Source organism: Adiantum capillus-veneris, chromosome 11 (genome assembly GCF_014529385.1).
Source record: "Adiantum capillus-veneris isolate H3 chromosome 11, ASM1452938v2, whole genome shotgun sequence".
Taxonomy (NCBI): domain Eukaryota; kingdom Viridiplantae; phylum Streptophyta; class Polypodiopsida; order Polypodiales; family Pteridaceae; genus Adiantum; species Adiantum capillus-veneris.
In genome coordinates this window covers 77,338,448-77,351,521 of record NC_140941.1, presented here as the reverse complement: position 1 = coordinate 77,351,521, position 13,074 = coordinate 77,338,448, and the positions used below count along the sequence as shown (strand labels likewise).

Below are 13,074 nucleotides of genomic sequence, written 5' to 3'. Positions count from 1 at the left end.
AAGCTGACGTTCCACCTCAGCAGCCTCAGAATGACTCATTTTGTAAGGCGGTTTACTCACTGGCTTACTGCCTGCAACCACGTCTATGCCATGTTGCATAGAACGTGTCAGCGGTAGCCCTGGTGGTAAATCATATGGGAAAACATCCTTGAATTCCCTTAAAAGTTCCTTTAACTCATTAGCAACATTTGCTTGTTTTGAATTAGTAGGCATAGTTGGAAGAGGAGAGAGAGAAGAATGCGGCGTTGAGGAAGTTTTATTCAAAACATTATCAACATTAGAAACATCATCCACATTGGAAATAAAATGGCACAGTGAGTAACACAAAAAGAGTTCTTCTATTGCATCATCAGAAGAGAGCTTCATAAGCTCAGCTGTACAAATAAGTGGTGAGGAAGGTACATCCTTCTCCCCCAACAGCAGCACGTGCACACCATTGGATTCGAACATTAGACTATTATGCTCATAGCTTTGTATTTTTCAACAAATCGTCCACCTATTTTTGGGTCAGAGAGTGCAGCGGTCCCGGAGGAGGGCCTTGCCCGGCACCTGGCCCTTGGCCTGGTGTGGAGCCGTGTTCCTGATTTTGCTGACCAGCAGGGCCCGTGGCCTGCTACCGCATATGCAACTTAATCAAATCGGATAATGCTCTGACATTCTGATTTAATTGTGCAAAATTCATTTCAAGCACAGTCATGCCTGTTTGCAATGCACGAAAATCTTGCATGTCCAGCAACTCATACGCATCGTCTGTCACCGTTGTGGCACGATTACCCTCCGTGAGAGGAACCGTCCGCGTGGCATCGACAGACGAATCATGTGCGGACTGCTCGAAATCGAATGCATGATGCATATCTATGTTCGAATCCATGCTGTGGACGTACTGTGCGAGAAAAGAAAGGAGAATACCTGAATTCCAACGAGCTCGTAGCCGTATGTGATAAGGAACTGTATAATTACGCCTTTGAGAAGAAAGAACGCCGACTTCGAAAGCGAAGTTCAATTCAAGACCACTTCCAGCTTGACAACAACGAGCAAAACTGCGGTGGATGATTCACTCGAAAGCACGGAGCAAATTCGAGTTGCCAATAGTTTGGTTTGCGTCGTATGCAATACACCAAATAAACTTGAAAGTTGCCAACAATTTGGGCAGCGGATGAGGAAGTTGAAAACACAAATCAATGTATAGTCACTGCTAAGGTGGCTTGCATCGTATGCAACCACCAAATCGGTTGAAGCTTGGTGACCAATTTGCAGTTTGTCCAAGCTTCAAAACCTCGTTTGTAGTAGGTTCGGAATGCTGAACGCGCAATAATCACAGCAATGAGTGCTTGTAGACGTCCATGGAGTTGAGGAAGAGAGCCATAGAAGATAGAGGAAGCGCTTCGGCCAACTCTGTGTGGGCACCACCCTTTACCAAGGCCACTAGGGTTGGCCAATGTGAAGGGAAAATTTTCTTTTTTTTAACAACAGAACGTGCTGACCTACACGATGCAAGAAGGAGCAAGTAGCACTCAAACCTTCAGGAATTTGATGCCGCTACTGTGACGAGTTGTTCTCAGCTTTCCCTTGCACTTCAACCAAGCCCAGCTTCGGGCAGTTCTGCACAGTTCGAAACTTTCTCCCTTCCCGGCGTGGAGCTCCTGCATGCCATGGCCTCGGCTTCGTCTTCCTCTTCCCTTTGAGGTTGCATGCAACATGCAGCAAAAGTAAAAACGTGCCTCAGTTCTAAAGATAGCCTGAAGCTCTAATACCAATCTCAAACCAATGGACTGCCAGACCGGGTCCATCCGCCCAACCTCCCTTTTATAGGCTTCTAGCCTACCTGAACCCGTTCCCACTGACAGCCGGCCCCTAGCCAAGTCCGTGACCCCATTGGTTTGGCCCTTGGCCTGACAGGATCCTTTCAACGATGGGAGTAGAACACTATTCTCTCTTGTCACACCACATAATTTTGCATATATATGAATGTAAAATCTCTCTCTCTCTCTCTCTCTCTCTCTCTCTCTCTCTCTCTCTCTCTCTCTCCACACACACAGTGCACTAAGGACATTTTCAAGACTAATATACTTCTAAAAATGTCATGTTCGCTATTCCTCCTCAATTACACAAGAAGATTTAGAAATTTTTTCATGTAAGAAAACAAAGTCTTTTCCAGTGATTTTCATACAATGAATAACATCATGAGCTTCTAGGCACCGCATACCTAACTAAGAACGATTGGGGGCATTGACCCTTGGCCCCCCCACCGGGCCCGCGGTCCCCTGCCCCCAATCGTACATAGCTAGGTATGTGGTGCCTCCCTCACAGAAGCTCACTCACGATGTTGAGGTAAGTCACAATGTGGGAATTATTGTGAGAATTTGTCCAAAACTTCTTGTGCAAGGGGCTCGCACATTTTTCTAAATGGAAAGTCCTTTAAAAAAAAAAAAACAGGGATGCAAAAATCATCTCCCTTAGTAAGAAGCAAGAGAGCTAGCTTTAATATATGAGTGTTCAAAATGGGGGGGGGGGGGGGGGGGGGGGGGGGGGGGGAGAGAGAGAGAGAGAGATACTAATCATGCTTTCTATGGAAGATTTGTATTAAAAGTAGAATAGCGAGAAAGGTGTAGATTGTTTAACTACCGCCAAAGTCAGAAAGGTGTAGATTGTTTAACTACCGTCAAAGTCAAACTATTCTTGAATGAGCAGCTTCAGCCTCATAAGAATTTGAAGGGGCCATCAAAGCCTTTGGTAGCTTGCAAACTTGGTCGATGCTGATGCAAAAAAATTGTATAAGCATGAATTATGGTTCTCTAGTTGGCATCAAGACTTGTCAAGTTGATGTTACAGAAGAGAGAGATTGTGGTTGAAGCTTAAGCAAATGTAGCAAACTCATCCATATTGCTTATAAGTAATATGGCAAAAATGGGGTGGTTAATCATTTTCTTTTTTTGCAAAACTCGTGAGTGGTTGTATTATAATACCAACAAGAAACATACAGATCAACCTCAAACTCACCCAAGCCTCGAGGAGCAGATTGTTACAACAGAAGTACCGAATAATGTACTATCACCAAAAACCCAATCCTTTACACAACAAGGGTCGACCGGATGGTGAGGGTCGCCCTAAGCCAATCATCCGAGTTTTTTCCTTTTACATATCACATATATTATCTCCTTGCCTTCTTGTACAATCTCTTAAGAAGCTAGCAATTGCTATCAAATACGCAATCATGGCCTGCTATCAAATATGCAATCATGGCCTTCCAAACATATTGAAGAAGCAGAATTTGACAATCATATAGTTGCTTTCAAGGTGTGTTTGTTGATCATTGGGAGAGTACAACACTAAGGTGATATGGAATACAAGAAATGCCTCCCCATTTTCAATCGTCAATCCAACCCAAATATCGATAAATCTGATTTTCCCACGGTGCTTACTCAAATTCTTCCATAGAACTACGGTACCTAACAATTATTCAATTAAAATAAATTGGGGGAACAAACCTTAGTAGAAGCCTTACTAAGGAAGGCTCACGAGTAGAAATTATGCACGCAACACATCCATGCAATGTTACAAAATGCACCAAGGTCAGATGCTAGACTACAGATCTAGAGTATTGAAAATTAAAAAAATGTTTTTGAAGCATTAGGAGCATACAGAGTACCCTCAACGCGTTTTGAAAAAACATGAAACTCTCTTATCTCTGGCTCGAAAATTTTTAGTATGTTTTGAAGCAATTAAAAGCTCTTCTTCATCATCTCTTCGAAGTGGTTATTATCGATTGTGCATGCTTTGTTTAGAAAAGTCCATGCTTTTTCTTCTGTATACAAAAGAATAAAACTCAAAATTAGAAAAATTCAAGAAGCTTAAGACGAGAATACAAGTAGAAGTAGGAAGCTTACCCTGCGGCCGCCCTCATCGTCGCTCTCGCTGCTGGAGCTGCTGCTTCCTTCATCATCGCCCTGACGACCCCCTTCATGAGGCTGCTTCTTCCCTTTGATCTTGTCCTTCACCTTCTCCAGGGGGCCTTCATGATGAGCAGCAGCCGCGCCACACCCAGCGGCAGGACCATGTCCATGGTGCTCTACCCCGTGCTTGTCACCATAAGGAGCTGATTCTACGTGACCTACTCCGTGCTCTCCAAAGCCAGCTCCGTGAGCTACTCCGTGCTCTCCCGCAGGCGCAGGGGCTGCATGATGCCCGTGCTTCTGCTCCTCTTGTTCCTTCTTGTGCCCGCCAATGTGCAGCTTCTCGCCAATCTTCTCAACAAAGCTCGACATTGTCAAACGCACACTTCAGATCTCTCTCTCTCTCTCGCTCGTATGTGAATTATGTGGATTCTCGCTTATCGTAGGTAGGGGTAATGGTTTGCACTGCAGCACAGGCCTTTTTGTAATGTTCATCGTGCTTGGACGCGTGCCAAAGATCGCGAGCATCGGTGTGCACCGCCAATGCGCGGAAGACGCGTTGTCACCGACAAACACTTTTGTCTCTTTAGCGGCATGCCTTTCAGCTTATCCAAGTAGAACGTCCGCATGCCCTAAAGTTTCTCCTGTCCAATACACGAGAGAGAGAGAGAGAGAGAGATCCAAAAGAGACCTTAAAATTTATGACTAGGACTCCAATTATCAGTGGTATATCTATACTCTTTCACAGATACAGATACACACAGACAAATACATAGCAATAACTCAATAAAAGAGAAGATACAAATTATTTGTCTTATGCATGCTACCCTTCACATTACCTACAATAATGGATGGCTTTAACTCTACTGAGCTATATATCGAGTGGGCGGTTAGAACTGTATTATACAAAGCATGGACAAACATTTTATCCATATTCTTTTACGTTATCCATGCCTTAGCCTAAAGTTCTAAAAACATTAAATGATACGATGTGCCTCCAGTTACTTACTTGCAGGAGCACGGAAGAGAAGTGAAGATAAAAGAGACCAATCCCAATAGACCTCAAAGATCTATCATAGAGAAGAGAAGAGAAGAGAGAGTGCTCCAAGAAAAGTTTCATAGCCTTCACTTTTAAGGACAAAGTAAATAGACATCTAGGATTTATGGAAAACTTTGAGCTATCTATTCCTTATTCTATTGTGGAATTCACATGATGATAAACTCGGATAAGTGACTGTGTGTGTGTGTGTGTGTGTGTGTGAGAGAGAGAGAGAGAGAGAGAGAGAGAGAATTAAATTTATACTATGCTACGGACCAAAAGACAAACATCAAGTAGTGTGTGAAGATGATAAGTGGTTCTCAATGCTCAAGAATTGTGGAAATTGAGAGTCCACATTGTGCATGAAACAACTCTAATGCATCCCATCTTCCAAATCACTTCTTGAAAGAGAGAGAAAGAGTCACTCACACCAACAACAATATACTATAATGTAAATATAGTCTACTCTTTCAAAATCTTGTGCTTTTAACACTAGTCTTGTAATGGGCCACAAAAGGGACTGGAGCCAAAAAAAATGGCTCATGCCTAGATTCTAATATTTTAAGCATAACTTTTGGTTGGATATGACATAAAAACTTCATGAAACTTATTGAGCATCTTGTTAAGATGCTTGAGGGCAAGCTCTCTAGTCAGCAGTCGGTTCTATTGTAGCATTCACAAACGAGAGGGGGAACGAGTAAGAGACCAGAATGCTATGGCCAAGCTCTTGCTTAACCATCTCAATCAAATTATAAGTCAGCCGAAAGTCTATGCTCAGGGGGTTGAGGAGGCCAGAGCCCTTCTGCTTGGTATAGCCAAATGTGATATAGTGTCTATTGAAGCAAAAGCATTGGAGAGGCCAATCTCTCTGAATGAATGTTAGACTGCCTTACAGGTGATGGGGAAGGAAAACTCTCCTAGGTGGGATGGATTAATTGTCGAATTCTTCAAAATTGTGTACAAGATCTTTGCTAAGGTAATTGCTCTAAGACTGGCTCCAACCTTGAACAGAATCATCACCTCCCACCAACATGGATGCATAAAAGGAAGGTCAATGTATGCCAACATCTTGGATGCCATGGTTGGCATTGAAGATGTTGCTTTTACAAAGAAAGAATGCATCCTCCTCCTCCCTCTTGTCCAAAACGAGCGCATGGTAAAAATTTTACAAATGAAATTAAAACTTGTTGAACATTTTGGATTTAGAATGTACTCATCAAGATCTATCCATTGATATATAGCATGCCATCAGATTCCTTATATTCTAGAAAATTCTATTTTTGATGTGAAAACTCCGTCTAATAAATGGAATCTATCCCCATATATTCAGCTTCAGTGGGGAGGCCATAATTTCTACAAATCAACTCCATATATTATCGAAGTTTGGGGATTTAGGAACTACTTTCTAATGATATGTTGGTTGATAGGGGTTTGACAAAGCGTTTATTCACTTCATCGGGTTGACCACTTTGGACAAGAGAGGCAGAGTCAAACCTCCTTATAGGGCCCCTTTGATAGTCCAAATTTTCCCTAATGATAGAATCTCATGGTCCTACATTGAGGCAATCATGAAGGCTTTAGGCTTTGCACCCAGAATGTGTGTGATACTTTGCTCGTTGGGGGAAGGAAGTCACTCTGAGCTTCTCTTCAACAACAAGATAGTGGAAAGTCTTGATGTGAAGCGTTTGATTAAGGAAGGCTGCCCCCTTGCCCCGCTGCTTTTTAATATTGGCTCTCACCCGCTGGTGCCCGAGTAGGTCACCTTATAAAAATGTAACCTATCACGTGAGTTCAACAGAAGGGTATTTAAAGTTCTTGAAACTTACAGAAATATATATACGAAAGGGTATTATTTTTTCAAATGTGAAAAAAAACTTACAGATTTTAAAAGAAAAGGGTACATTATATTCTTAACAAAATTCATAGATACGGGGTTTTACAAACATGTCTTGAATGCACGTGATATGGTAGTTTTACACATAGTGAACCCCCAAGCGCTGGTGATTGCACTTGAGGACAGTGTGGTGAAAGGGAAAATTCAAAGTCTTTCACTTCCTAGCGAAAAACAATTGCTTACATAGCTCTTTGCGGATGCCTCATTGCTCTTTCTTCAAGCCAAGTCCCAAACTGTAAGTAGAGCCCTTGAGATTGTTCATATTTTTGCCTTTGCTTCCAGGTCAATGTGTTGTATTGAGAAATCAAGATTGATATCTCTCTCAAAAAGAGTCTCCTTCAACCCCGCAAAATGGCCATGAAAAGTTATGGGCAAGGGCATTGTGTTCAGGCAGCATGGCACTGCACGTGGGGTGGGTATTACAGATAAACAGAGAGCTATTGACCAAAATAAACATTAAATGAGAAGATGGGAGCTTGTGTTCCTCCCCTTCCATAGCAGAGTCCCGATGATTAATGCTTTCATGATACCGTACATTTCATTTGTCTTGGGTGATTAGTAAATGTTGTTAGTCTTTATGTAAGAAACAAAGAAGTGTGATATGCTCATTACATTCCTATTGAGGGACTTTTCAAAAAAAGTTGGAGTCTGTTAAAAAACAAATTTGTCTGCATGTGGATCCAAGTGCAGATCAAATTTGTCAAGACTAATATGTTCCCTGGTTAGGAAGTCCTACTCTTCTCCTCTGCACTCAAACTGTCAGGTACTTCTTCTTTCACCATGTATGGCAGGCGAGGAACCGTCGTGTGCTTAAAGGAGATCTTGATGTGCCAAGCTTCTCAAAGAGTATTCAAGAAATCACAGTGGTGATTTATATGCTCAGAAGCAAGCAAGACTCAAAAGACTGGTCTAGGGTTACCCATGCCGTGGTGTTAGCCTAGGATAAGTAAAAGCCTAGTACTATAGTTCACCTACTTTGTTAAGCCTGTGATGTAAAACCTCAGTTAGAAGCGATAGACATTCAACTTGTGATCTACAGCACCTCAAGGCTTGGCTTAAGCTTGAGGTTGTTTTGTAATTTTATGTTGTGCTTAATACAATTCACTCACAAATTGTGAGTTTTGCAACAAAAAAAAAAAAACAAATATCAAAATTGTCCACCATTGAGTCAATTTAGTAAAACTATACGCATTTTACCAAATTAGTCCTCGGAGGTGGCCATGAAAAGACACTTTCAACCCTTGATTTATTTCTTGATATTTTTTATCAACTCATACTATGTGATGGCCGTATTTCCATGAAAGGGTTTTTTGTTTAGACATCTAAATAGTTGTTGAATTAATTTTTTTGCAAAAGCCTCTTAAAGCCACAAAAGTGCCTTTTTTTTTTCTTTTTTTTTTTTACAAGACCAGTGTTAAAAGTGAAAGCTAATGACATTGTGTTGGTTTAGATCATGCATGTGCATGCACATGAAAGTCAACAATCAGTCCATCCAGTCCCCGTGCATGTGCATAGAAGAGGATGCGATATGTTGAAATACCTACAATAAAAGATAGTTTATGGATTTAATTCGCTTAAGTTGTCTATTGAATGGGCCTAGGGGTAGGGATGTATTGTATAAAGCCCACGGAAAAGAATATATCCCACCATGGCATGGAGAAACAAGGCGAAGGGTCACATTGGCATTCTAAAACAATTTAGCACAAGTCCTGTCATTAAGCATTCAAGTGTTCTATTTTTCCACCAAATCTTTGAGTTTTTTTTTATATTGATAGAAATAACTTTGAGGTTTTGTTCATTGTTTAGTTAGGTAATGACATGCAGATAATTGAGGATATTTTTTCTATGTCAAAATAAATCCTATATTAAGAGAACGATGAAAAGTTTTTCATTCAAAATTTAGTCAAAAATTTAAGCTGCTCTCACAAATTTAGCAAACTGCCTATAGCTTCTCAAAAACAAAAAAATGTTTATCATGTTAACAAGCATTTCTAAAGGTTAATGACACTACAAAAAAAAGAAACATTATTCAAAAAAAAAATGCACATTTTGAAATTTGGCCTAACAATTTTTTTTGAAACATTAATTTGTGACTAAGCAAGCATGTACACGAGATTATAGATGCTCCAACTGGATTTTGCTTAAGAAAGTTTCTATGGTTTATTGATATCGACAAAAACATTTATTATAGTTATGCTCATTTAAATAGCCAATGTCTCTCATGCGAAAAATGAGATTTTTCAATGTACATAGTTTTGCAATGCAGCAAATCACTTGCTTGCAGTTTACATGAACATCAATAACTATCATCTTAAGTATTTTTTACATAGAATACGTGTGTGCATAGCATGATGAAACTCAAAATTATATAAATAGTCTTTTTTATTTCAAGCATGCTCAAATGCATGAAAGTGTTTTAGTGCACACATGAAACTTTACACAATTTACTTCAAGCTCAAGCAGAGCCTTGAGGGACAAAAGGTTACATCATAACTTAGCCAAAAGTACCTGGTAGAGTACTGTTACCAAATGCCCAACCCTTTACAAGGCATGGCTCTATTGGATGGCAAAGGTTTCCCTAAGCCAATCATTTGATTTATACCTTTTACGTACCACATATATTATCTCCTTACTTTCATGTACAATCTCTGAGAAGCTAGACATAGAGAGGTCACTATGAAAGACATGGCACTTCTTGGCCTTCCAAATATTACTGAAGAAACATTATCTGACAATTTGAGCACAGATTAGGAGTGCATCAGTTTGAAATTGTTTCCCAACCTAGGCATAGATCCTTCTTTAAAAACCCTATCTTCCACATTCTTTGTATCCATTTTTCACATCTTTCTTACTAGGCCTCTAATAGTCGGACATTCCAAGAAAAACTGGGCGAGGTATTTGCTAGCCAATCTGCACCCAAAACATGTGTCAAACTCGATACCACGTTGTCGGGGGATATGGGTTCGCGAGGTGAGCCGGGTCAGGCACCGGGCTGCTTGCTATGGGAAATAAGAGGGACAAGACGCACGGCACAAGGCAAAAGACTCTCTCAACACTTTAAATACTTTAAACTTGACAACCTAAATGGTTTAAGATGCTAATGATTAGCCAAAGTGGAATTTGATTACAAATGTTTTCCGTTAATGGCACTGATGGAGTTAGGAGAGTTTAATGCTCTCGAATTAGACTAAGACTGTAAAATTTCCACTTACGCTCGCCATTAGAGTCTTTATAAGCTGATTAGGACGTAAGTATCCGGTAAAATCCCCTACTTGATACCCTTGTATCTCCCAAATACAGTAGAGAGAGGTTATCTTCTCTCCTTGCTTACTCGAGAGCGAGTCTCCTCCACTTTACCAGAAGGCCGAGAGAGATAGAGCCCTTTGATTAGCCTTTTTCTTTCCTTCTTTGGTAGTCTAGGTCGAAAGAGAGAAAGAAAGAGCGAGCTTTCACTTTCCTTAGTTTGCTTGTCCTGCCTTGCTTCTTCGTAACCCCTCGATTGCTCCTCGTCTCCCTTACATGCTCCTATCGTGATTACGACTGAGAAAGAGAGAGCGAGATTGTCTCCTTTCCTTTACTAACCGAGTACGAGAGAGAGGGCCTTCCCTTCCTCGATAATGAGAGAGAGATAGAGCGAGAGTGTCTCTTGCCTGCCTATTCCTCTTCTTCTTCACACCTTCATGTCCTCCTCAAATCTCTTTTTCTTACTTTCCTCGCTGCCCTTCTATTAATAACCTCAACCCATCAATCACGGTGCCGTGACGGATGTGGCGCGTGACCTTAAGTGATGATGTGGCAGGTCGGATTGTCAAGCTTCGCCAAATGAGTCACAGCTAGTCCCAAACTGGATCACCTCCCTCTGCTTAATCATTTTCGCTTCATTAACGCTCTCGTTTTTGCAGGTCTGTGGCCGCTACGACTCTTTTTCTACTGCCCTACCCCTTCGTTCTCACTATTGAACGCCATTGCCTTCCTTTTTTTCTTTTGTTTTTACACTAAAACCCTTTAGTGGCCCTTGGCCATGGGCGGCCAGAGTAAAAGGCACCACATTTGGCATACATATCGATCAAGGTATTGCCAAGCAGTACAACTTCGGTACACCCCTTTTTGCATACATACCGACTGCCTCAAAGGAATATCCATGCTCCATGTAAGCTTGTATTAATGTGCTCCAACTGACAACATTTCGTTGGTGCATAAGTTTCTTGAAGACCAGGCATGCACAATCTACGTTTCTAAGCTTGGCATACATACTAACAAGGGCATTGCCAAGGTAGACATCATAATCAAGACCATACTTGATAATACAAGAATGTGTGCTCATTCCCTGCTCCAGGTCCAACAAGTTGGAGCATGCTCTCAAAACTGCTAGAAGAACATGTCCATCGGACATCACATTTGTATATACACATCGACCAAGCATTGCCTAGCAGGTTCTTTTTCTCCAGCAAGCCGCAGCCGTGTTGGCATTTCCCCGCAATCATTGCATATTAAAACCTGGTCGAGAGCCAAAAACTCCCAGATGGCACTCCAGTCCAGCGGACCGAACTGGTATGGAGCCGGCCCTCGGTGAATCTTTAGTGGCCAATATCTTGGCAAGTGGAACTCCGATCATTGTTCTGAAAAAACCGACGCGCTCCACAAAGTGAGCACTTCAGGCCCGTGCATTCATTTCATTTCTGTCCCCTCAGCTGCTGCAGTTGCCCAATCCGGTATTGATCTGCAACTAACTTAAACTCCAAATTGCCATACCTTCTTCATCCGTAGCTCCAATCGACGAGCCGTAAAGAAAGGCTAGTAGAGCACTTCAAGCACTACAGTTCTAGATCATAATCTCCCATCTGTGCCCACTTCAAGCATACTCATTTTTGGCATCATTAAGGCATATGTTGGCCCTTTAAAGCCGCATCTAGCATACATTAATCATCAAACTTGGCGTGTTAACAAGCCCTAAACACTTCTCAGTAAATGTATAAGCTTCAAAGAAGCTTAGCTTACATTTCTCTGCTCTTTTTCTCTTCATGGCAGCAGAGCTGCACGACATCCACCCCCTCTAAACTTGCACAGCCTCCGGTCTGTGCCCACTGCACTTCAATCTGCATCTGCTTTAGGTATCTTAAGCTCTTGCCATCATCAGACTCACATAACTGGTAAACATATGAAAAATGAAATAAGGCTTATACCCTATCATCAATGTTATAGCTAAATCATTAGGTAGCTGCCCATCAGAAATATCTGAACCGTATCTATTGTATCTTCAAAGCATTAAATTATGGAAAACCTGTTTAGTGAACCCCGCCAGACTCAAGTGCTCGAGTTAATGATGCACACGTCTTGACCATTAAGCTCACTTCAGGGAACCCTTTCAAGCTCAAGTATGCCTTACTCTATCTCCACACGGAATGGCCGTCAAGTCCTTTACTTCAAGTTCTGGTAGCAGAACCAACTTAAAATATGTAAAGATACTTCATCAATTGTCCAAAGAAGTCAGTTGGAAGCCAGTCATGCAATCTTATTGAATGCCCAACCAAACACTCTTCTGACTTAGCATAATCTAAAAAACAAAACCTTGCATCATGCAGCCTGCAGGCTACATCAGGCATCTGGTATCCTCTACATCTGCAACTTGCACTTTAGTAACCCCCAGGATCAAATGGGATAATAAGGAGTTGCCCACACATTGGAGCATCATAATATCCACATGAGCATACATTTCCTATATCAATCAACGTCAAGCATTTCTGGTGCAAATATGCTATGCTTGCTTCAAATAGTACGCAATTACTATGCATACTTAACAGTATACAACCATATTGAATCTTCTTATGAATATCCTTAGAATCTCCTGGATCAAACACCATCAAGATCACATAGCATTGATGGGCTCCGCAATATACTAGAGCTTCACCTAAAGCATAGTGCAGCACCCACATCCCGTAAACTACTGGCAACATAAGCTCGTTACCAGAAAGCATTAAAGAAATGTGACTCCCTTTTACTGGCAGCCAAGACATCACTGACATAAGCATCAATAGGAATAGCATCCAAATCCAGCCTCATTTGGCACATTGTCCAAGGAAATGAAAAACCCTGTGCACTTTATGCAGTATCAAGGATGATTTAGCATCATCACCCCCTCTAGCTTCATAGCCATCACGAAAAACCTTGGGAGTCTCTTGACCTGTATCATTAGAAGAATTTTTACTTGTTGAGATTTCAGCTTGATCATGAAAAACAGCTTTATCTTA

The 13,074-nt window shown here is 41.3% G+C and overlaps 1 protein-coding gene across 1 annotated transcript; it reads right to left on the bottom strand.

Moving 5' to 3' along the window:
• Window positions 1-3,445: 3,445 nt before the first annotated feature.
• LOC147447490 (uncharacterized) lies at window positions 3,446-4,350 on the bottom strand. Its single transcript, XM_086523268.1, has 2 exons — window positions 3,888-4,350; window positions 3,446-3,805 (listed from the first exon to the last, which is right to left on the bottom strand). Exons 1-2 carry the CDS (start codon window positions 4,263-4,265, stop codon window positions 3,782-3,784), a joined length of 402 nt encoding a protein of 133 aa, XP_086379394.1. The 5' UTR covers window positions 4,266-4,350; the 3' UTR covers window positions 3,446-3,781.
• Window positions 4,351-13,074: the final 8,724 nt, after the last annotated feature.